This window comes from Microcaecilia unicolor, chromosome 3 (genome assembly GCF_901765095.1).
Source record: "Microcaecilia unicolor chromosome 3, aMicUni1.1, whole genome shotgun sequence".
NCBI classification, from domain to species: domain Eukaryota; kingdom Metazoa; phylum Chordata; class Amphibia; order Gymnophiona; family Siphonopidae; genus Microcaecilia; species Microcaecilia unicolor.
In genome coordinates, this window is record NC_044033.1 from 213,882,391 (window position 1) to 213,907,110 (window position 24,720).

Genomic DNA, 24,720 nt, shown 5'->3' on the forward strand with positions numbered 1-24,720 from the left:
ATCTTCGATGCAGTAAATCGATCGGTGGTTCCTGTTACCATATTGGTGAGTGACAGTGGGGCTTGAAGGGCAGAGAGTTTCTGGTGGGCCCAGCTTTGCCCTTTTGTCAGGTCTGAAGTGCATCAGACGACAGTGGCATAAATGGTGGAGGGGCGGCCTAAGCTGGGGGACTTGAGGATTTGCCTGGCAGGAGGAAATTGTTCCAGCTCCACGTAATGCACGCCACCACCTTCCTGTAGAGAGAGCAAATGGTATGAGATCATCTGTCTTGGACTAAAATCCCTCTTGCTGGTGGACATCACATTCCCATATGAACTGGTTAGCGTAATCATTATTAGGCGTGACTAGACTCTCGCCTAGGGCTGCAGCTTCTGGAGGAAGCAAAGAGCAGCTACAGCAACTCAAACACACCAACTATTCATATTTTTATCTGCAGGAAGGATGAGCAAACTTCAAACCGGGTAAATGACGTTGGAGATTTCTCTCATTTGTGTACCTGTGTGAGACACCCTCGGCAAAGGTTTTAATAGTAAAGGCTTGCCCTGGGGGGGGGGGGGTAATAAGGCTGAAGGTTGCCTAAGGCCAGGAGCGGACTGAAGGTGAAGGCCTTTTCGCCCGGGTGCTGCCCAACACCCCCTCCCTTCTGCCACAGCTGACATCCCCCGTGGTCTTGGGGGGGGGGGGGAGCATTTTCTTTCCTGCCTGCTGCGCTGCCGCTATTCCCCCGCCTGCCGTTTTTTCAAAACGGCTGCCGAGACTTCCGCAGGGTGTCTCTAGCCATTTTTGAAATACAGCAGTGCTGGGCAGGGGGAATAGCAGCAGCACAACGGGCAGCAAAGAACATGTCTCCCCCCCCCCCCACCCAAAACAAAGGCCACTAGATCACTACTACTGCTACTACTACTTAACATTTCTAGAGCACTACTAGGGTTACGCAGCGCTGTACAGTTTAACAAAGAAGGACAGTCCCTACTGCTCGGTTGCCCGAATGTTAAGTCCGCCCCTGCCTAAGGCAGTCAGTACCCTTGTACTGGCTTTGGCTGTCCCAAGGAGCACAGCTTTCAAGGCTCACAGATGTGGTGCTTACCTTTTCAGAAGGGGTCCTTCTTATTGGTGATGGATCTTGCTGGCTGGAGTCTCCTGCTGGCAGCTGAGTCTCATCTACAATGGGAATATAGAAATGTAACAAGCCCTGATTTTTATTTAAATGCCAACATTAGTCTTTGCTGGTAGAAAGAACACGACTCATCTACTTGTCTCCCCACTCTACCAGTTGCTTATACAGTATTCTGTTACTGGAAGAAGAGGGAACGCTGAGCTGGAAGGCACTTGACCCAGTTTAATGGCGTTTAAAAATTTAGTGCAGAGTGACATGACCAGCCTAAGCTAAGACTGTGTTCTTATGAGCGCAGGAACCTCGAGTTAAATGGACTCTGGCAGTGTGATTTCCTAGTTGCACGGCCTTCAGGACAGGGGCTATCACAACCTATAGAAGCATCAGCGACATTTTTTATATAAAGTTTATTATCGAACAGCAGTCCAAACTGTTTACTAGCAGCAATACCCCCAAGCAGATGTAAATGATATTTTGGGGCCCTTTTACTAAGCCCAACACGTGCCAAAATGGAGTTACTGCCCGGCTACTGCGTGGCTGTAGCGGTAATTTGATTTTGGCGCCCGTCCAATACGCATGTCCAAACAATACATTTTATTTGGGGACGTGCGCATAGGTCATTACCGCTTGAGACTTTACCGCTGGGTCAGTGGCTGGCGGTAAGGTCTCAGACCTGAAATGGGCGTGCAGCAATTTCATTTTGCCACATGTCCATTTTCAGCAAAAATGTTTAAAAAAAAATGTTTTTTACAAAACTTTTCACCCAAGTGGGGAAGGGCCTGTAACCATCCTAGTTCTGGGGGGGGGGGGGGGGGGGGAGACACGGACATATACGCTGAGCTTTGGCCAGCTTTGTCACACTGCAGAATCCAGAGCCTGTAAAAAAAAATGTTTAAGGTTGTTTGCAGAGCCTAAATGAGCAGGAAGGCTGCTACTACCATACTACAGATAAGCTTTAGGTAGAGATCATTTTTATGTAGTAATTTTCAAACCAGTAATGTTAGACTCTTGTTTTAGTGTCCCTGTCTCCTGGCCTGATTTCATTTTTGAGGTCTACTATAGTATTGGGGGGGTAGGGAGTGGAGATGACCAGGCACTTGAATTAATCTGTTATAATGGAATTCATTGTGATTACCTAATCTGACTTCTGCGATGTCAGCTTGGGTCTTCTCATACCTAAAAAGAAAAAAAAGAAGATTTAAAAACTAGTACAAGGTTTTTCCATTATACTTCCAATGTTGACTAGGGGGAAGCTGTACCTATTAAGAAAAAGGTGGATTGTATTTACTTGAAAACTTTTCTTTTTAAGAAGCTTTATGTTAGAAGGGGGGCAGACTCAAGAAAAATGTCAGGAAGTATTTTTTCACGGAGAGAGGGGTGGATGCTTGGAATGACCTCCCGCGGGAGGTGGTGGAGAGGAAAACGGTAACTGAATTCAAAAATGCGTGGGATAAACATAAAGGAATCCTGTTCAGAAGAAATGGATCCTCAGAAGCTTAGCGGAGATTGGGTGGCGGAAGCGGGGCAAGTACTGGGAAGAATTCTACGGTCTGTGCCCTGAAAATGGCAAGGATAAATCAAGGTCAGGTATACATTTAAAGTATCACATATGAATTTATCTTGTTGGGCAGACTGGATGGACCGTACAGGTCTTTTTCTGCCGTCAACTACTATGTTACTATGTATAGGGGAAGGCGCACTGGTCTCACCTCAAGATGAAGCAGCCAAGGGCCTGTTTCTGGGGCAATAAGGTGACTCCAAGGATTATCAGTTAAGAATTGGTTTAATAAGTCAACATGGCAAGAGCTTCTCTAGTTAAGTTGCTGTGAGCAGGCCATCCCTGGATGTTCAGTGGCACCAAAGCCCGATGTTCAACCAGCAGCGATCAGCGTTGTGCCCGAATTTAAATGCCAGGTCAGATCCAGGCTCCGGCCTTGAATTTCCGGATACACGGAGCTGGCAAAATCATAGCCACTAAAGTGTGACATTAAGCACTTAAGGTCGATGAAGAACTGTATAAACATCAGATTGACTTTCACATGGTCCTATTTATGTAGTTAACTTATTAGTTGATTAAGGGCCGAATCTGCCTCCAAAATAGCCAGTTTCGGCTTGGGTGCTAATCAGGCCTTTTCAGCACCATTCAGTTAAGTGCCACGGAACAGGCCCAGTTAGAGCTGGACAGGTGATTGAAAGGGCCGGGAGCCTCTCCTGACCCTTTAAAATTTTGGAAGGTGGGGCCCACAGTGCTACTGAAAATCCAGTGTGACTGCTGCGGTACCAGAGTGGTGCAGGGCCAGGAGTTACGCAGGCACTGGTGATACTCCGTGCCTGTGCCTGCACAGCTAATATGGCAGAGGTGGCAAGCCATTCAGACCTTTTTTAAACCCTGCTAAGCTAACCACCTTTACCAAATTCTCTGGCAATGAATTCCCGAGTTTAATTACACGTGGCGTGAAGAAAAATGTCCTCCGATTTGTATTAATTTTACTACTTTGTAGCTTCATCACATGTCCCCTAGTCTTAGTATTTTTGGAAAGAGTAAACAAATGATTTACTCTTCGGGGAGTGGCCACCCCGTTTGTCACATTTACCCGTTTCATCACGTTCCAAACCTAGCAGCAGTGATTCCCATACGCGGCCCTGCTGCCGGCACCTGCCTCTTCCCTTTAAAACTACAGCTATAACAGCTTTTTCAGTTTTGTCAAACTCTTTCCCAAAGTCTTCAAATTTTCTCTCTAATGTTTTGTGGAACAATAAGAAATTAATGATTAGCAGTAAGACCATAAATTGGCCTATTTCGCAGAATTGTAATATCTGGGTTTTTTTTTTAGTCAATTGATATTTGATGGTAGCCTTAAAACTTTTGCTCAATTACAAACAGAGTTTAATATTCCCAATTCTCATATGCTGAAATGGTACCAACTTCGTATGTCAAAGCAACAAATATAAACCCAGCTTAACAAAAGAGCAGTTTATCTTGTAATCACAATCGTTCCCAAGGCATAATATTGAAGGAGATTGAAAATAAGATCTGTTTTTTGCAGGACCGGACCCAGTGTGAGTGAGTGGAGGATGACGCCGTGGTAAAGATGTAAAAGTTGAAGGAAGCTATCGGGATCCAAGGAAGGGGTCACTCCATTGTAGATAAGTTTTTACTGGTGCACCACTTTGGGGGGGGGACCGGCTGTTTTTCAAAGATCCTCATTACATATATATTTTTTTCATTTGGGGATTTTGAGTATACGATTGCACGTTCTTGATAGGGTACTTTTTCATACAATCACATTTAGTTGACTGAAAAAGAATGAAGAGGGATTTTTTTTTTTTTTAAAGAACTAATGATTTTTCTCTATAAGTAGAATTTTTTTGTGTTGGTTCATGTTTTTCCCCTCTTTATCAATAATAAAAAAAGACTAATGATAATACCTTGCTCCGCAGAGAGTTGAGATGCTCCAAAAATAAAAGGGGGGCAATTATTCAACACTGAATTATCTCAACGGGAAGCTGTTGAGGTCTTGTTTTTTAAAAAAAGTTTATACATATTGGGAACGATTGTGATTGCAAGATAAACTGCTCTTTTGTTAAGCTGAGTTTATATTTGTAGCTTTGACTGTTTACCTTTGTTTTAGTTGATTTTTAGGTAGCAACTATGTAGTGTAATTAAATAAAAAAAATGGAATCTCAGTTATATTTATCATGTCTTGGATTTTAACAGCTTTGTTGAAGATAATTGTAGGTTAAATCATAGGGCCTTATTGTTTTATAGACCAATGCAACCCTACACTACCTCATCTTGTAGGTATACTCAACAAGTATGGGAATTAGAGCTCAATGACTCATTATCAGATCTACTCATTGGTCTCGAGTTTGGTCGAATGGCCCAAGAGTGTCTTTATCAGCTGCTTTAACGCAATCTCTTTTCTTTATACGGGCTCTTTGGATTCCAAGAAAGAGTAAATTCTCTGGTTCCTCTACTGGTCATTTAAAAAATATATAGGAATTGGTATACATCTTTTACGAGAATGCCCTAATCTAGTTTTGTTTAGGTCAGATGTCTGGGATAAATTGAAAATATATAATCTGGAAGTCCATTTGTATTCCAGTTTTTCTTTCAGATGATAAATTATTGTTTGATTTTCTAATATCTGTTCCATTAAAATTCATGGTCTCCCATTGGAAGGACAACTCTCAAGTGAATGTCTATCTTTGGTGGAACTAGATTTTACTATCTAAAAATATGAACAATCCATTACTTATTCCTCATTGGGTCCTTCATCTGGTCTTAAGAAATGGAAAACTCTAGATCTTTTTCTTTCTCTTATTACTTAGCCATGTTTAAACTCAGCTTTGGTTATTGTACAGTGTACTCGCATACTTGTTTTTCTGTCTTGATCATGTTTGTTGTATATTTGTAAAACTCAATAGAAATAATTAAAAAAAGAAGAAACTATGGTGGGACCAGATGAGAATCCTTTGCAGGTATCTGAAGGTCCAAGACCTTGGGGTTATGCACAGTAAAACCTGGAGCAGGCTAAACTTCTCTTTAACTGGAGTCTTAAGTCATTCCCTGCTCACCCCACTACTACTAAATACAGCCCTGGTGGCAGGGTTACATGGCTTGGTGACCAGAGCTGAACCGACTTTTCCTGCCTTGGCTGAGTTCAAAGCAGCACCCTTAGTCCCGACTGCCCTTACCTGTCCTGTGCTCCTTTACAGAAGAAACAGAGGCAAAGGATGACCAAGGAGAAGAGTGCCAGGGCACCGAGAGCCATAAGGATGAGCTGGAATAGGTTGATGGGTGCAGGCTTGGGTCCAGCTTCTGGATCTACAGCAAGGCAAGGATGAGATTCAGATGACTTGAGAGAAACAGGACCACACTGTGGCAGAGCAGAGCTGGAGGGAAGATAAGTGGACTTACAACTCAAATGCGGGGGGGCTCCAGGTTAGCAGAGGCCGATCTGGGTCTGATTTGACCTGTTATATATGCACGACAGAACTTTCCAACCCAGTCTTCTGGACACACCTAGCCAATCAGGTTTTCAGGATATCCATAATGAATATGCATGAGGTAGCTTTGCATAGAATGAAGGTAGGGCATGCAAATTTCTCCTGCATATTCATTGTGGGTATCCTGACAACTTGATTGGCTACATCAATGGTTCCCAAACCTGGTTCTGGAGGCACCCCAGCCAGTCAGGTTTTCAGGACACCAACAATATTCAGGAGTAAGATTTGCATTCACTGCCTGTAGTGCACGCAAAGCTATCTCATGAATATTCATTGTGCATATCCTGACAACCTGACTGGCTGGGGTGCCTCCAGGACCAGGTTTGGGAACCACTGGGCTAGATGTTGCTAGAGGAGTGGGTTGGGAACCCCTGCCCTAGGGCAAGATTCTCAACCCAGGCCAGATCTAACCAGTTACTACTACTACTAACATTTGTATAGCGCTACCAGGCGTACGCAGCGCTGAACATGAGACACAGAGACAGTCCCTGTTCAAAGAGCTTACAATCTAGGTAAAGACATTTATAGGCAAGGGAATTACTGGTAAAGAGGAACAGGAGAGAAGGAGGGCAAATGAGTAGGGTTAGGAGCCAAAGGCAGTAGTGAAAAGGTGGGTTTTCAGCATAGATTTAAAAACAGGTAGATATGGAGCTAGACGTATGGGCTCAGGAAGGTTCCAGGCATAAGGTGCCGCAAGATAAAAGGAACGCAGTCTGGAGTTGGCGGTGGAGGAGAAGGGGGACGATAAGAGAGATTTATTCAGAGAGTGGAGTTCACGGGGAGGAATGTAGGGAGAGATGAGAGGTAGTGAGGGGTCAGAGTGGATGCATTTAAAGGTCAGCAAGAGGAGTTTGAACTGAATACGGAAGCAGAGAGGGAGCCAGTGAAGTGACTTGAGGAGTGGGCATAACGATTCTTGCGGAAAATAAGTCGTGCTGCAGAATTCTGGACAGACTGGAGCAGGGGCGTAGCCACGGGTGGGCCCGGGCCCACCCATTTTCATCTCAGGCCCACCCAGTAGAAAATAAAACGAGCCAGTCCTTCCTACCATTGAAGCTTCAGCAGCGACGTTATGCTGCCAGCTGCACACATTACGCCAGCACAGCAGCCGACGAATTGGCAGCATCCGAAGATCCAGCTGGGGAGATATCAGCCATTCCTCACTGCAGCACGGGACCAGCCACATGCCCGCTAACAGCTCTGCGCAGCGTTCCGCCTCCGAGTCCCGCCCCTTACGACACAAACGTCCTGTTTCCGACACAGAAACAGGAAGTTTGTATCCTAAGGGGCGGGACTCAGAGGCGGAACGCTGCGCAGAGCTGTTAGCGGGCATGTGGCTGGTCCCGCGCTGCAGTCTGAGGAATGGATGACATCTGCCCACGAATCTTCGGTGATCCGGAGGCAAGCACCAATGAAGGTCGGGTCCAGCAGGATTGCAGGGGAAAGGAGCTGCTGCAGTGAGTAAACAGGTCAGGAAGATCATAAGATTAAGAAGAGGGCTGAAGGGAGAGAGGGGGAAGGGGGATGGCTAGATCATGTAAGGGCACCAGAGTTGGGGAATAAAGACATCAGAGGGTGGAGAGAAATAAAGAGGAGATTCTAGATTGGGGGGTGGGGGGGGGGGAAAGAAAAAGCTTATAGAGAAGGAATGTTAGACTTTAAGAAAAGAATGAGAGAGGATTCTAATCTACACACAGGGAGAGACTGGACAGAGAGGGCATGCTCGAAGGGGGGGGGGGTAGAATTCTGGCCACAGGGAGGGGCAGGTCACAGAGAGGGGGTGCTGGGCATGAGGGAAGAAGTGGGGGAAATCCTGGCCACACTGGATCACAGGAGAGGGGGGCAAGACGAAAGAGAGAAGTGACAGGAAGATGCTGGGAGGGGGTGAAGGGTGGGGAGAAGAGAGGGAGCAGATGCTGGGCTAGAAGGGTAGAGGGAGAGAGACACTGGGAAAGGTGGAACCATGTGGGAGATGCCAAGGGGGTGGCAAGGAAATAAACTCGAGGAGGATGGTGATTACAGGGGAAAGAAATATGGTAATGGGGAATAGATTGAACATGGAAGGGAATGGATGGCTGGGGAAGTAGAGAGATGGGGAATAGGAGAACTAGTGTGTGGAAAGGACATGGAAATCTGACAGGTATCTGAAAAGTAAAACAAAGGAAAAGGGGTTAGGATAAAATTTGGGTGGACAGAGAAAAGAAAAGAAAAAAAAAAGAGAGGAAAGAGCTAAAATGGAAAGGTCAATATGTCAGAGGCAAGTGAAGTGAGGGAATGGAACAAGAGAGGAAAAAAAGACAAATGGACAGCAGCTGCTTGAAGGAGAAATAGCCGAAAGATTGGAACGTTCAAAAGAGAAACTGGATCAACATGATGGAAAAAGAAAATGACCAGACAACAAAGGTAGAAAAGGCATTTTATTTTGAATCTTAACTGAAATATGATAGCTTGAGAATATGCATAGCAGATGTCACTTTCCTCATGAGCTAAAGTGTTTCTGTTTCTATTTTGAGTTGGGAGGTGCTGGGGGAGAGGTGGAGAATAGGGGGAGGAAGGGGGCAGGGCAGAAAGAAAATTTTGTGCCCACCCACTTTGGGCTCAGGCCCACCCAAAATTGGCTGTCTGGCTACGCCACTGGACTGGAGAGGAGAGAGATGGCTGAGCGGAAGACCAGTGAGAAGTAAATTGCAATAGTCTAAGCGAGAAGTAACAAGGCTGTGGATAAGGGCTAGCAGACTAGCCACAATAAAAATGCACAAGACAAATTTGCATGCAAATCTACCTAATCCATATTCATTATGGATATCCTGAAAACCTGACTGGCTAGGTGTGTCCCAGGGACTGGACCGAGAGCCACTGCTTTGGATAACAAGCTCGAAGGTCAAAGGTCTGCCCTCATCATGGCGAAGGGATGGAGGGTACTGAGAGTACATTGTGTCCTCACCATTCTCTTCCCCATACTTCATGTCCTCTTCCGGCTTATAGTCAGGCGACTCCAGCTCCAGGCAGTGCTCGGCGTACCAAGCCGGGTTTGCTGTGGACTTGCACCGCCAGGCTCCCAGAAGGCTCTTGTTTCTGAGGGGGACACTCAGAATGGCCCCCGTCCTCATCCGCTGGTTCCCCAGCAGCTGCTCTAGGGGAATGTCGTTCACAGTCCAGATGAAAGAGCTCTCTTCTGACGTGATTGGGCTGCAGAGTTTACAGTACAGAGTTGCCTCAAAGGGTTCTTTCTTGATGATGGTGAGGTTGATATTATTGAAACAGCCTGAGCAAAGGAGGAGGAAACACAGTTCATGATCGTACAGGGGGGGGGGGGGGGGGAACTCAGTTCCTGCAATCCCAGTAGGAGGTGCTTTACGAAATGGTGCTGTTAACACTGGCTGTGGTGGTTAAGCTCACAGCTTTTGCAGTCCCAGATTCTCTTAGCAGGAGCTTTAACTGGGGGGGGGGGGGGGGGGGGGGCGGGTGTAGGGGAGCTCACAGTTTTTGCAATTTCATCTTCTCCCAACAACAGGTGCTGTGGGGTGGGGGGAGAACTCAAAGCTCCTTCAGTCCCAGCCTTTCCTAGGAGGAGATGCACAGTATCTGGCTGTAAAGGGGGGGGGGGGGGAGAGAATTCGCAGCACTTTCAGTCCCAGTCTCTCCCAGGAGGAGGTGCTGCAGAGAATGGTACAGGAGTGCTTGCTACAGGGTCGCTCCAATCTCTCACGGACCCTGCCACTCACAGTAGAGGCAGTGTGGGGGAATGGTGCAGACAGTGGTATAGCTACAGTTGGGCCTGGGTGGGCTATGGCCCACCAATTTGTACTCAGGCCCACCCAAAATTGTGGCTCACTTGGTGTGACTGGTAGGAATCCTCAAACCCCACCAGCTAAAGATTTCCTCCTCATCATGCAGCCAATGCCCTTCCAAACGGCAGCTGACACCACACATGGGCCCCTCTGCACATGCTCAGTTTTCACCAGGTGGAAGCACTGAGCATGTATGGACTACTGGCAGGAGGAGGAAATCTTCAGCTGGTGCAGTTTGGGGATCCCCACCAGCTCAGTGGAGGAGTAGCCTAGTGGTTAGTGCAGTGGACTTTGATCCTGGGGAACTGAGTTCAATTCCCACTGCAGCTCCTTGTGACTCTGGGCAAGTCACTTAACCCTCCAGTGCCCCTGGTACCAAATATGTACCTGAATATATGTAAACCGCTTTGAACGTAGTTGCAAAAACCTCAGAAAGGCGGTATATCAAGTCCCATCCCCCCCCCCCTCAGGTATTCAATAGTTTGTGTTTGAGGGTAGGGGGGGCCCAGCAGGGGTTGAAGTTTGTGCCCATCCATTTCGGGCTCACGCCCACCCAAAATTGGCTGTCTGGCTATGCCCTTGGGTGCAGAAGCACAGGGTGTAGGGGGAGTTTTAGTGTTGGGTGTAGGAACAAAAAATGGTGAGAAGTCACTCACCTTCCTGGACTTGCAGATCAGTGATCCATTTCTTCCCGTTCTCTGCCACACAGGTGTATATCCCCGAGTCCCCAATCAGAGTTCCCCGAAGCTCAAGGTTCTTGCTACTAATGCTATGACGAAGACGGTTCCTGAAATGCAGAGGAGGGATGAACCCTTTGGGACCCATCACCGTGATGACCCTGGCACTGTCACTGGCACAGAGGGGGAATTTCGGCTTCCACTCCCATTGGAGAATCCGGGTGTTGACTGAACAGCGAATGGAGACAGTATTCCCCAAAGCAGCCTGCCTACGATCTACAAGTGAAGAAACGCAAATTAGTCGGTGATTGCTGGTCACATATTTGATGTCCTAGCCATCAATTTAATTCTCAAAGTGGTTTAGAAAATAGGAAGAGAAAAAGGGATCATGGAATCCGAGACTCAAGAGGTCACCTAGGTTACTAGATCCCCCCCCCCCCACCAAAAAAAAAGTATTACAGAGAATATCACAGTGGCGTACCCAAGGGTGGGCCAGGGCCCACCCAGTAGCAGCACACCTATGATGAGGCTGGCAGGGATTCCCAAGCCCCACCTGCTAAAAACTCCCAATAACTGTCCCTCCTGCATACCTTGTAAATAGCAGATCTTCGCCTGCAGCAAACAGCGACTGATACATACTGCTAGCACCGGCCCCACCGCCTTCCCTCTGATGCATTCCCATCTATGCGGAAACAGGACGTTGCATCACAGGGAAGACTATGGGTCCTACATGAGCAGTGTGTATGCTGTTCGCTGCTGGTGAAAATCTGCTATTTAAAAGTTATGCTGGGGAAGGGGGGATGTTTGAGAGACCATATGGCATGCAGGCGAGAGAAGGAGAGACCAAATCACTTGTGGGACAGGGTGGAATTCTGCCCAGCCATCCTGGGCCCAGGCCCACCCATAATTAGGTGTCTGGCTACACCCCTGGAATATCGACTGGAACTAAAACCATAAGGAAGAGATCCCTGCCCACCAAAGGACTTGCATTGGCATATTAAATTCCATGATCTTGTGAGTTTGGAAGCCCGAGATACCAAGCCCACTGCGAAGCGTCAAAAGGGTTTTTGGCTAGCGTGGGAAGCTTTTATACTGATGTTGCTACCTCCCAGGGGGTGTAGCATGATTCTTAATAATTTAGGAACGCGCAAAGCCTAATTAGACATGTACCAACTGTCCAGCTACATTAATCCAGGTGTGTATTGGGAGGGTTTAATGACATAAGAATGGAAGGTCATAAGAATCCAGACCCTCCATTACTATTTTTGGCTTTGAGTAGGGTAGCAGAAGGGTAAGGTTTTGATAATTGTACACATGGGAGCTATGGTTCAATAGTGGAGTGGAGGAGTAGCCTAGTGGTTAGTGCAGTAGACTTTGATCCTGGGGAACCTCAGTTTGATTCCCACTGCAGCTCCTTGTGACTCTGGGCAAGTCACTTAACCCTCCATTGCCCCTGGTACAAAATAAGTACCTGAATATATGTAAACCGCTTTGAATGTAGTTGCAAAAACCTCAGAAAGACAGTATATCAAGTCCCATTTCCTTTTCCCTAGTTGTACCCTTTCGTGAAGATCAATAGACGTGCTTCGTTATTAGTTGGGTAGATTCACAGTAAATGGTGCTCAATATTTGGCACTGAAAAAAAAATTGGCACCGAGTGGCATTCTGTAATGGACGTTCTGCGTCGGATGCCCTTAATAGAAGAGCGCCGGAATCCACGCTCAACTTTGGGAGCAAGGAGTTATACCAACTGAAACCAGAATAAAATCCAGTGCCTAATTTGGGTGTGGAACCACATTACTCTAGAACACCACGTATTTTAAGGGAATACCCCTGAACCGCCCATGCCCCTCCAATGGCCACGCCCCCTTTGTAGATTTGCATGTAAGCACTTAGGCGGTATTCTATAAATGGACATTTAAGTGTGTTTTCAATAAAGAAAAAACGCATTGTCTCATCCCAACACAGTGCGGACATCCGCACAAGTATCAACACCCCAGATCACACCCTTCCTATCTCAGACAGCTTGAAAATCCTCGGCGTTACAATGGACCATAACTTAACACTAGAGACCCAAGTGGCATCCACAACAAAGAAAATGTTCCACTCAAGGTGGAAACTCAAACGTGTGAAGCAATTCTTCCCGCGCAGGGGCGTAGCTGGTGGGGCCATGGGCCCCCACAGATTTAGCCTGACCCCCTCTACCTTCAACCCCCCAACCGCTGCCCCCCTACTGCCGCCGCCACATACCTTTGCTGGTGGGGTCCCCAACCCCCGCCAGCTGAAGTCATCTTCAGTGCCGGCCAGCACGTTTGCTGACCTGCTTCTGTGAATCCTGACTCCTGATGTCCAGGTGGTGGGGGAGTGGTGGCGGCGGGAGGTGGGGTGGAAAGTGGTGGAGGAGGGTCAGAGGCGGGAGGGGGGTCGAAAGTGGGCTAAACTGTGCCCCCCACCTTGGGATCTGGACCCCTCTCCTGCCGAGGTCTGGCTACGCCCCTGTTCCCCCGAGGGAAACATTTTGTAACCTGATACAATCAATGGTACTAAGCCACTTAGATTACTGCAATGGAATTTATGCGGGATGTAAAGAACAAACCTTAAAGAAACTTCAGACCACTCAAAACACGACAGCTAGGCTTATATTTGGTAAAATTTGATTTGAAAGCGCAAAACTCCTCCGCGAAAAACTACACTGGCTCCCAATCAAAGAACACATCGCCTTCAAAATCTGCACCCTAGTTCACAAAATCATCTAGGGAGAAGCCCCGAGATACATGACAGACTTGATGGACTTACCAATTAGAAATACATCCGAATCAACACGATCTTATCTAAATCTGCACTACCCAAGCTGCAAAGGACTTAAATACAAAACAACTTACGCATCTAGTTTTTCCTACATAAGCACACAACTGTGGAATGCATTACCAAAAGCCTTGAAAACGACGTACGACCACCTAAACTTCCGGAAATCACTAAAAAAACAACCTGTTTAAAAAGGCATACCCTACCGATCCAACTTAAATGCCTAATCTCTGCAACACAACCAAACTAAAGCACGTAATGGACATAACACAACTCTTCTGTTGTATGATTCCCTAGTGTGGCTGTGCCACATGAACTTGATCTTACCACAACTTCACCCTGTATTTGTTCACACCGGAGCCTGCAAAGGCCTCTCCGGTACTATGTAAACCACATTGAGCCTACAAATAGGTGGGAAAATGTGGGTTACGAATGTAACAAATATATAAATCTGCCATTTTTACTCCATTTTGGTGCCTTGCATCCATCAAGAACACCTTTCTGCACTGAAAATTAATCACAGAAGTAGCGCTTAATGTTCAGCCATGCGATTCCCGCGGGAGTGTAGTCAAAACCCCTGGTGACTCCAGCATGAGGCTTGGCATGCACTGAGAGGGGTAATTGGTTGAATAGTAAATACCATTCAAAAAAACCATGGGAGGCTGTTGGGGTTGGGGGAAAACAGAGGGCTGCGGTCAAGTAGTTTGTCTCCTGCGGGTGGGGATGAAATAACAACAACAACAACAACAACCATTTCTAAAGCGCTACTAGGGTTACGCAGTGCTGTACAATTCAAACATAGAAGGACAGTCTTAGTGGGTATGGGTTACATTCCACTGGGGCAGGGCCACTAAGAGACAGCTGTGCCTGGGGCAGGACCACCCCCCTCCCCACCGCCGCAACTCCACATACCTTTGCTGGTGGGGATCCCGAGGCTATGCCAGCAGAAGTAGTCTTCCTCCAGCGCTGCTCTTCACTCTGCCTGCCCTGCGGCTGTTTTTTCTCTCACATTGCACATGCTCGATTTCAAAACCAAGAATGCGCAGCCTGAGGGGAAAAGCAGCCGCATGGCAGGCAATGCGACAGAGTGAAGAGCAGCACTGGAGGAAGACCTCATCTGCTGGGGGGGGGGGGATCCCCACCAGCCAAACCAGAGGCCCTAGCCCTGCTGTGTCTGCTCCTCCCCAGCCTCCAAGGGGGGGCCCGGCCCCAGAGTTTTCTCTCTCCTACTTCTGTCGGGATGCAATCACCTGGGTCCCATCAGGAGAGAGAGAGAGAGACCCCGGCGCCGGGCCCGGGGAATTTTGCCCCCCCTCCCTCGGTGGCCCTGCAGTGGGGATGGGTTACATTTCTGTGCCTGTGTAACTCTCTATTACAGATATGTGCTGTGTAAACTATTCATGTAAATGCTAGTATTCTAAACATTTAACCACACAATGTAATCATTTCTATAGCGCTACTAGACGTATGCAGCATTATACACATTACAAGCAATAAATTTCTCTGTCCCTAGAGGGCTCAGTCTAAGTTTTTGTACCTTGGGGCAGTGGCGTACCAAGGGCAGAGCGGTGGGTGCAGTCCGCTTTAGGTGCACGCTGCAGGAGGGTGCAGGAGGCAGCCGTGTGGCTGCCGGCTCCGCTGGTTTCCTGCTCCCTCTGCTATTACTTCCTGTTCTAGGGAAGAGGGAGCAGGGAACCAGCAGAGCCGACAGCCGCGTGGCTGCTCCCAGCAGGTAGGAAGAATGTCTGGGGGGGGGGGGGGGGTGTATCGTGTTGCATCTGGTGTGTGTGTGGGGGGGTGCGCAGCGCCGATCCACCCTGAGTGGCAGCCGACCAAGGAACACCACTGCCTGGAGCAATGGAGGGTTAAGTGACTTGCCCAAGATCACAAGGGGCTGCAGTGGAAATTGAACCCAGGTTACCAGGATCAAAGCCTCCTTCACTAACATAAGTGTTGCCATACTGGGACAGACCGAAGGTCCATCAAGCCCAGCATCCTGTTTCCAAGAGTGGCCAATCCAGGTCACAAGTACCTGGCAAGATCCTAAAACAGTACATTTTATGCTGCTTATCCTAGAAATAACATAGTAACATAGTAGATGACGGCAGAAAAAGACCTGCATGGTCCATCCAGTCTGCCCAACAAGATAAACTCATATGTGCTACTTTTTGTGTATACCTTACCTTGATTTGTATCTGTCATTTTCAGGGCACAGACCGTATAAGTCTGCCTAGCACTATCCCTGCCTCCCAACCACCGGCTCTGGGACAGAGTGGATTTTCCCCAAGTCCATTTTAATAATGTTCTATGGATTTTTCCTTTAGGAAGCCATCCAAAACTTTGTAAAACCCTGCTAAGCTAACCGCTTTTACTACATTCTCTGACAACGAATTCCAGTTTAATTACACATTGAGTGAAGAAATATTTTCTCCGATTCATTTTAAATTTACTACTTTCTAGCTTCATTGTGTGCCCCCTAGACCTAGTAAACAAGTGTTGGAAGGTAATGTGGTCATAAACGTGAATGGAGAGGTGGAGGTCTCTTTCAAGATGCCTATACTTAGGTTCCATGTGATGAAGCAACTCGTGCCTGATAGTTTCCCCTCACCATACTGTTTTTCCCCCCTCTTTTCCCTCTTTCCTGTCAATATCGTAGTACGACTCCAGTTCCATTTTTGTTTCCGTGTTGTAATGTATTTGCTCTCCTCTCTTTTCTTTTTAGATTCCACGCCACCCAGATGGCTTGTTCTCTTGGGCGGTATAGAAAGTCCTTAATAACCTTGGAACTTGAAGTCTCCAGGTTCCCAGTCCGTGACCAGCTACGAAGCCCTGACTTAGGTAGTGCTGAATTTTTGTTAACCCAGCAATATCCCATTGCTGCATCTAACTCCTTCAAATACCACCCCCCCCCCAGTCAAGCAAGCAAAGGTAAAAAAGGCAGAGACACGGTCAGTTTGCACCTTACCGTTGGGCATCGCAAGGTCCAGAGCTGCAGCAGTGAAGAGAAGGGTGAATAGGGTAGGAAGCATGGTATAGCCACTGCTCTGGGGCAGTAAATTCAGCGGGGATCCTTCGCTGTGCTGAGTCAAGGGGGAGGATGTGAGGCACAGGCTTCAAATGCAGATAACACCCCAGAGCAGAAATAAACCTTGTAGGAAGCTGGTGCGTTAATTCTCATCCAACTCCCATCAAGGAGATGGCACATCATAACAAAGCCTCACGCCTGGACCAGTTCTCATCAGGGATCAAGCACACACAGCACTTCTCGCTTCACACCCTCTCCCTCTAGCTCTCATCAGGGACCTATCACACACAGTCCTTCTCTTTGCTCTGTCCTGACCCAGCTCTTAGAAAACCATCAGGCACAGCCTCTTTTCCTCAGTCAACCTGCCTCAACCTATCCCACCCCTCACCCCCCACATCTGTCTATGTGCAGGATGCCGTTATGCCTCGGTGAACAATATATGAACAAAAGCCACATTAACTAAAAGGAACTTTATTTAGAAAATAGAAATTTTCAATAACCGGGGAGGGGGGGGGGGGGTCAACTTTGCTTCATTCCATCACTGGTTTCAGTATAGCAACGGGATCTAGAGTGCCCGGCTGGGGTGTTGTGGAGGTCATGTCTTCATCATCTTTCCTTCTCATAGCAAAGGGTCTCACGCCTGCTGTGGCAGGGAACTCGTATTCCAGGGTCTCATCCAGGTTGTCCTCCCCCAGCCGATAATGTTTCTCCTTCTTGGTGGAGACCTGAAGAAGCACAAGACAGTTAACTCTTAGCCTCAGAGTCTGCCCTAGTATTTGCAGCACCTGCGCTCACTGGATTCACCCCTGGTACATTTCAGTCCTAGATATGGGCCATGGGCAACAGACACACCTGTATAAGATGCTGAGGAAAAAGCCTGCTGCTCCCTCTTGCTTTCAGGCTGTGAGCCAGTGCATCTTCAGGTCATAGCTCCAGCTCTGCCTTTGCTCTCTGGGTTTTACTTTAGGGACCCTTAGCTCTAATATGGGCTCAGCATGCCAAAATAGGCTGACCACAGGACACTCTAAAGCATTCTGCCATGATTTCCCTGTTCTTAGCGTTCTTGCAGAAGGGGTGGTGGTGGTGGTTTTGATTGGTGGGAAATGAAGAGAGGAAAAGGTCTCTATTCCACCCTATTTATCTCCTTGTACATGTCCCCCCATTCATCCACCTCCTTTTCGGACTCCCCCCCCCCCCCCCCCCACACACACATACATCCACGAACTTCTGATAGCTATGCAACCTGTCCAAACTCAATTGCACCTGCGGCATCAATGAAACACTTGAAAACCCTGTTTCTATTTGCATGAGTCTACTATGGCTGCTGATTACATCTCATAATCTGTCCAAGGAGCTGACTTTTGTTACCTCATCATCAGAGACCTCTGACCCCATGCCTGCGTCATCCCTACCAGTCACATCTGTATGTCTGGAAATCTGCAAAGAAGAAAGACAATGAATTTATCATTAGAATCTCAATTACTGCAGAAAGAAAATAGCATCCAAAGCTCAGGGTGTGTTCACTTAGCTGCCACTAACCAAAGACCTTACAAGTTTAAAATCTGATGAAATCAGGATATGGAAGAAAACACAGCCATGGAAAAACAAACATACAAAATGATAACAGAGAAAGACCAGATGACCTATCCCATCTGCTCATCCACACCAACTGCTCAGATCTATAATCTCCTCTTCTCCCATGCTTTCTTGAATGTAGATACTATTCTCATTTCCACCTCCACTAGGAAGCTGTTCAAATACATCCACCACCCTTTCTGTAAAAGAAATATTTCCTTAAATTATTCCCGAGTCTATCTCCTTTCATCTTCATCATATGCCTCATTCTTCCAGAGTTTTCTTTCAATTGGAATAAAAAGACTCCCTATACAAAATACTAGGGTATTTAAATGTCTCTCTCATATCTCCTTGGCTACACCACTGTGTCCCGCCCTCGTCTGATGTAGCTTCCTGTTTCCATGAGGGCGGGACACAGGGAGGGAAGGCCCGAAGGGAGGCGGTCTGCCGTAGCGCTTTCACACGGAGGTGAGGTGCTGCTGATTTGAACGCAGGGGGCCTGGTGGCGAACAGAAGGGGGCTGTTGACGGGGCTGGAGACCATGGACTGTGGTGCTGGTGGCCTGAATAGCGATTGGGGGGGCAGCAGCCTCGGGGGGGCAGCCTTGCCCCGGGCCCAGCTGTCTCTCGGCGGCCCTGTACTCACATATAGGTGCCCCCTTCACCTATAAGGGCGTACAGTTGGGGGTTGTGAGTTTTGGATGGGTTGTGGGGGGGGGGGGGGCTCATCAGACAAGATAAGGGAATAATGGTGAGATGTGTACCTGGGAGCATTTATTTGAAGTCCACTGCACTGCCCCCTAGGGTGCCCCATTTATCTCCTGGGATGTCTGGGAGACCAGTCTACTAAAAATGCTGGCTCCTCCTACATCCGGATGGCTTGATTTTGTACATTTTTCACTTTTTTTTTTCCTTTTTCAAAAAGACCAAAAAAAAACCATTCAAAATACAAAATCTTGTTCAAAACAGTATTTTTAAAAAAATAAAAAGATGTTTTTCTTTTTCAAAAATTATCTTCATTTTGCACAAAACATCCAACTTTGGACTTAGGACAACATGTCGAAAATGCCCCTCCACGTATGTTTTTATTGCATGGCACAGTTTTTAGCTATTTCTTTTTAAAGCTGTTCTGTTTTTATATATTACATTTTGTTTTTAATTATGATTTGAATTGATGTATTTTTATGCTACATATGATTCATTTTTTATGATTTTAATTGTTATTGTTTGTGTTGTAACGCTTCCTCTGGTGCAGCCTGTGTTGTGAGACGTGGCCACCTCGGGTTTTATTTTAATAAAACTGCTTTATTCTTCAAGGGTGCCGGTCTGTTTGTTGTGTTGTACTTTGCTGGAATGCAGATCACTTGCCTCTTTTTGTGTTTGTTTAGTACCTGCACCTTGTACATGTCGCCCCCACCCATCTGTCACCTTTTACTACCCTCTCCCTCCCCCTCCATTTCTGAAAGCTCTGTTATCTGTCCACCACCTGTGATACAAAAGAGTTTAAATCACTTTTAAAGACTATTTTTCTCAGCCATTAGATAATCAGTGCTACAGAGAATTTTTCTGTCATTATTTTGTTTGTCTAATACTGCAATACCCTCTTTTTAGTCATAGCATTAAAGTGCTCCCTTGTTCTATTATCATTTTTTAGACTTACTTTCCAATTTTATTTTTGTTTTAAGTATTGTATATCAAATTTTAATAAACAACAAACACCTTTATCTGCTGCTGTTTCAAAGATTAAATTTCATAACCTGTCCAAGGAGCTGACTGTTACCTCATCATCAGAGACCTCCGACTCCGTGCCTGTTTCATCCCCTGCGGGTGCATCTGTATGTCTGGAAATTTCCTGCAGAGAATAAAAGATAACCCCTGAACGTAACCTTAGGGATGGGTGGCTGTGATCCTTGTTTTATCCACATTGCACTCTGGGACTTGTTTTCAGCTTTCCTGAGAGAATCTGGAACAAATCCACCCAACTCCAGATTTGCTTCACAGGGTTGATCCAGTCTTGTGATTTATTCTCATTGCATGTGGGTATTTGTAGTTCTGATTTCTCTATCACTTTCCTTTAGCCCAATATCCTGTTTTCCAAACAGTGGCCAAACTAGGTCACAAGTACCTGGCAGAAACCCAAATTGTGGCAATGTTCCATGTAGAACCCCAAAGAATTGCAAGATTCTGGAATCCTAAAAAATGAAAAGATTCCGTGTAGAACCCCCCAAAATAGCAAGATTCTGGAATCCTAAAGAGTGACAAGATTCCGTGTAGAACCCCAAATAGCAAGATTCTGGAATCCTAAAAAGAGTGACATGATTCTATGTAGAACCGCAAATTATAGCAAGATTCTGGAATCCTAAAAAGAGTGACATGATTCTATGTAGAACCGCAAATTATAGCAAGATTCTGGAATTCTAAAGAGTGACAAGATTCCATGCAGAATTTCAAAGAGTAGCAACATTCCATACTACCAATCCCAGGTCAAGCAGTTGCTTCCCATGTTTGTCTCAATAGCGGACTATGGACTTTTCTTCAAGAAATTTGTCCAAACCTTTTAAAACCCAGATACTTTAACCGTTGTCACCACATCCTAGGCTCTGGCAAAGAGTTCCAGAGCTTAATATTCGTTGAGTTAAAAAATATTTCCTCCTATTTGTTTTAAAAGTATTTCCATATAACTTCCTACTCTTTGTACTTTTGGAACGAGTAAAAAAAATTGATTTACTTCTACTCGAGACTGGATCAACCATGTTGCACAAATCTGGAGCCAGTTGGATATCCTACATGAGCAGGGATTCTCAACCTAGTCCTCGGACATACCTAGCCAGCCAGGTTTTCAGGATAAGTTTGCATGCACCACCTTCATTCTATGCAAATTTATCTCATGCATATTCATCGTGGGCATCCTGAAAACCCGACTGGCTACTAGGTTGAGAACCCCTGTACATGACGATAAAACCAGAAATGTTTCCATAGATTACCTGGGAACGGTTGCTGCTGGTGGGCGTGTTCGACCAGTAGTCATGGAATAGCAAGCGGTAAGCCTGCATTGGGCTTACCACCGCTCTGTAAAAGGGCCCCCCCAAATCTTTTAAGGCCTGAATCTTGGCGCCAAGATAGGGTCTGAAGCAGGGGCATAGCCAGACCTTGAGGTGGGAAGGGACCAGAGTCCATTGTGGTGTGGGGATGTCAGACTCACAGAAACAAAACGAAGCCTTGCAGATCAGCCAGCAATGCGGCCACGCCGGAGAAGAGGACTTCAGCTGGCGGGGGTTGGGGTCCCCGCCAGCAAAGGTACCCGACGTTGGTGGTGGCGGGAAGGGAGGGGTCAAGGTTGGTGGTGGTGGCGGCGGGATCAAAAATGGTGGGGGGGGGGGGAGGCTAAAATGTTCCCCCTGACCTTGGGCTCTGGACCCCTCTCCCGCCGGTCTGGCTATGCCCCTGCCGTATATTGCTATGAGGTGGATACTTCTGACATTATGGAGTATGTTTACTAAGGTGCATTAGCGTTCTAACGTGCCTTTAAATTTAAAGTGTGCGAAATGTTAACGCACCTATACATTTCCATGGGCGTGTTAGTGTTTAACATACGCTAATGCGGCCATAGTGCACTTTAGTAAACCTGTGTGACAATGTGTGGGTAACAATACAAAAAAAAGTACTAAATATTAATTAGTTGCCAGATTTCTTGAAAAAAAAAATCTTATGGGTCATCTTCAGATTTACCAGATGCAAAACAAAAAAATGTAAATATATTAATTTCAATTGTCACTTAATTTTTTTCCACTTGCTTAAAATCATTTAATTTAAACAAGATCTGTTGGCGATACACTTTATATGCTCAACTTATAAATTTGAATTAAGAGATACAGAAAAAGTAGTCTAAAATCTCGTTTGAATATGAAAACCTTTAGAGGGAAATTCATCAAGCGGCTGTGAGCTACATTTTGAGTTAAATAAGGGGTCCTTTTACTAAGCTGTGGTGGCTGTTTTTGCCATGTGCCAGGGCCCCTTTTTCTGCAGCGGGTGAAAATAGTTAAAAATGAAATGGCAGTGTGGTCATTTCGGGGGGGGGGGGGGGGGGAAGCACTTGCCTCCACCCATTGAGGTGGTGGTAAGGGCTCCCGCACTAACCCAGCGGTAACCAGGCAGTGCGTGACGCTGCCCGATTACCATCGGGTAACCCCGAGGAAATATTTTTTCAATATTTCCACTAAGTGCCAGAAATAGCACGAGCTGGGGGGTGGAACTACTGCCGGTAACCTGCGTTGGGCCGGCGGTACTTCCACATTGCGACTCTTTAGTAAAAGGGTTGCTAAGTTTGTAAGGGAGGAATTCATCAAGCAGCATTATGACCACCACTGTTTGATGAATTTTCCCCCTTAGAAACATATTTAGCTAAAAATGTAGCACAAAATATCTATTTCTCTACCCACAAATTCCTTCTTCAATCTTCCTATCTGTACCCTTCTCCACCACCGCCCCTTCTGCCTCGCATCACCTTATGCCTGGAACAGACTTCCCGAGCCCATACGCCATGCGCCTTCCCTGCCCATTTTCAAGTCCTTACTCAAAGCCCATCTCTTCTCCCTTGCCTTTGGCACCTAACCACCTCCTCATTCATGTTACCTACACTGACTACATAGTTTGTTACCTTTAGATTGTAAGCTCTCTTGAGCAGGGACTGTCCTTCCCCATGTTTAAACTTGTACAGCGCTGCGTAACCCTGGCAGCGCTATAGAAATGCTAAGTAGTAGTAGTAGGGTTATGCTGCCATTGTGTTTATGTTATTATAGTTTCTATTTTGTTTTTTATATTTAATAGAAAGCCAATAAAAATATCTGTACTATAATCATAAACAAAATTACAAAATGCTAAAAACAAAGCAAAACAAAATATAAAATTAACAAAAAAAAAATAAATCCAACAGGCAATACTCAAAGTATCTCTTTGTGCACTCACACCACCTGTCCCTCAGATATTTACTTAAGTCTTTTTCTAGTCACACTATTTTTAAGTAATTGGAAAGATTCAACTAATCAATGCAACTATTTTTGGTGACATATATTTGCCAAGTACAAAAACTTTAATTAAAAGTTGTTAAAGAAGCCAAGATATTTAAAAATTAAAAATGTTTCAAAGGGTTTTCAAATTTGTGTAACTTAGTCTCAACACATTGCCAATGGACATTCATTTAACCTGTTAACCTAAAGTAACCACTACCCTCATTTTAAGAAGTACTTTATTGCCATTTCATCAATAACTTTCACACACTCATAATTACTACTTTTTATTTGTTGTTTTTGGTATTTTTTTCTTCTGTGTCATTTAAAACAACCTTTACCCCAATTTAAAAAAAAGTTTGAAATGAAGAAAAGAGTCTTTAAATTACTGTCAAAATAACAAATAATCTGAGGAGTGTTTGATCTCACTTGGAAAACTACAAATAAAATCTGAGATAACAGCTTTTAGTAAAAGTTCCAGCATTCATTTGAAATTAGCGTAATAGGAAGGTTTTTAGCAACTGAACAAAGGAAAAGGTAAATAGAGGCAGTTACTATGTCCTGACCTGCTCTTATGAGTGCTGGAAACTTAAGGCCTCTTTTACTAAACCATACAGTTTAATAAAAGAGGATCTTAAATGTTAAGAATTGAGATACCTGGTCCATGAGGGTCCCACCTGAAGACAGAGACAGGCAGCAAAAGACTTGAGCTCTCAGAGAAGGGCCAGTGGAGACAGTTGATACTCAGCTAGCAAATGCAGAGCTGCCAAGTTACCCATTCCAGGAGGGAGACTTTTTGGCCAGTCCTGGTTAACTTATCTCCCAAAGCAGTGTGGGATTTGTAGTCCCTGATTCTGAAATCAGTGCTGAAGGTTCCATAATGCACCAGGATGAGGTTGGCAGAAATCCAGGACCAGCCAAAAAGTCTCCCTCCTGGAATGGGTATCTTGGCAGCTCTGCAGCTGTCCCAAACAAATTTGGAAGAACTGATTTATCTGAAAACCACGTGACTTTCTTTCTTCCGCTCTGAAACAGGCATAAAAATGTATTTATTCTGATCATATATTTAAACCCCGGAAATATTCATCATAGGGAAGGCTGGTTCACAATATCTAGTGGTTTAGTTCTTCCCTTCCCTGCCCCCTGCATGTTAGTCTTCCCGCCTGCTGCTCGCCAGCCAATCAAGGGTCAAGCTACTGTTTCCTCAGGGTGATCTGCAGCTTTGCTTTCACAGAATGAAGTCCCACTTTCATGTTCATATTGCTCCCTGGTGCTCTTTTCTGCAAGTCTGTTGTCACCTAAAAATGTAAATATAACCGCTTTTCCCTTACTGGGCCCAGCTACTCTATCAGGGATGACATAAGGGCAGGGCCAGGTGAAGTCCAACTGATGCTCTAAGTCAGTGGTTCCTAAAACAGGTCCTGGAGACACCCCAGCCAGTCAGGTTTTCAGGTTATCCACAATGAATATTCATGAGAAAGAGATTTATGCAAATCTCTCTCATGAATATTCATTGTGGATATCCTGAAAACCTGACTGGCTGGGGTGCCTCCAGGCCTAGGTTTGGGAACCACTGCCCCTCGAGCCTTCCATTGCATAACTCAGTGGTTCCCAAATCTGCTCCTGGAGGCCAGTCAGGTTCTCAGGATACCTACAATGAATATTCCTGAGAGAGATTTGCATGCACTGATCAGTTACTGCGGGAGCCTTTATTGCCT

General features: G+C 45.9%; 1 protein-coding gene across 2 annotated transcripts; it reads right to left on the reverse strand.

Moving 5' to 3' along the window:
* LOC115464957 lies at positions 1-23,795 on the reverse strand. 2 transcript variants are annotated; one of them, XM_030195352.1, is made up of 7 exons: positions 16,363-16,422; positions 10,572-10,868; positions 9,069-9,389; positions 5,813-5,942; positions 2,250-2,290; positions 1,088-1,161; positions 1-233 (listed from the first exon to the last, which is right to left on the reverse strand). In XM_030195352.1, the coding sequence occupies exons 1-7, from the start codon at positions 16,370-16,372 to the stop codon at positions 123-125; spliced, it is 984 nt and encodes a 327-aa protein (XP_030051212.1). In that variant the 5' UTR covers positions 16,373-16,422; the 3' UTR covers positions 1-122. The 2 variants fall into 2 exon arrangements, 1 of the variants encoding a protein (XP_030051212.1); XR_003941295.1 differs by lacking the exons at positions 1-233; positions 1,088-1,161; positions 2,250-2,290; ... (2 more) ...; positions 10,572-10,868; positions 16,363-16,422 and adding exons at positions 17,068-17,147; positions 17,791-17,859; positions 19,777-19,848; positions 23,660-23,795.
* Between the last annotated feature and the right edge of the window lie 925 nt (positions 23,796-24,720).

Bases quoted from the DNA above. Each gene is read 5' to 3' on its own strand.
- LOC115464957 (XM_030195352.1), bottom strand. The intron at 1,162-2,249 runs GTAATCACAATG...TTCCCATTGTAG, and splicing joins CATCGCAGAAGTCAGATTAG to ATGAGACTCAGCTGCCAGCA. The intron at 234-1,087 runs GTAAGCACCACA...CTCTCTCTACAG, and splicing joins GAAGGACCCCTTCTGAAAAG to GAAGGTGGTGGCGTGCATTA.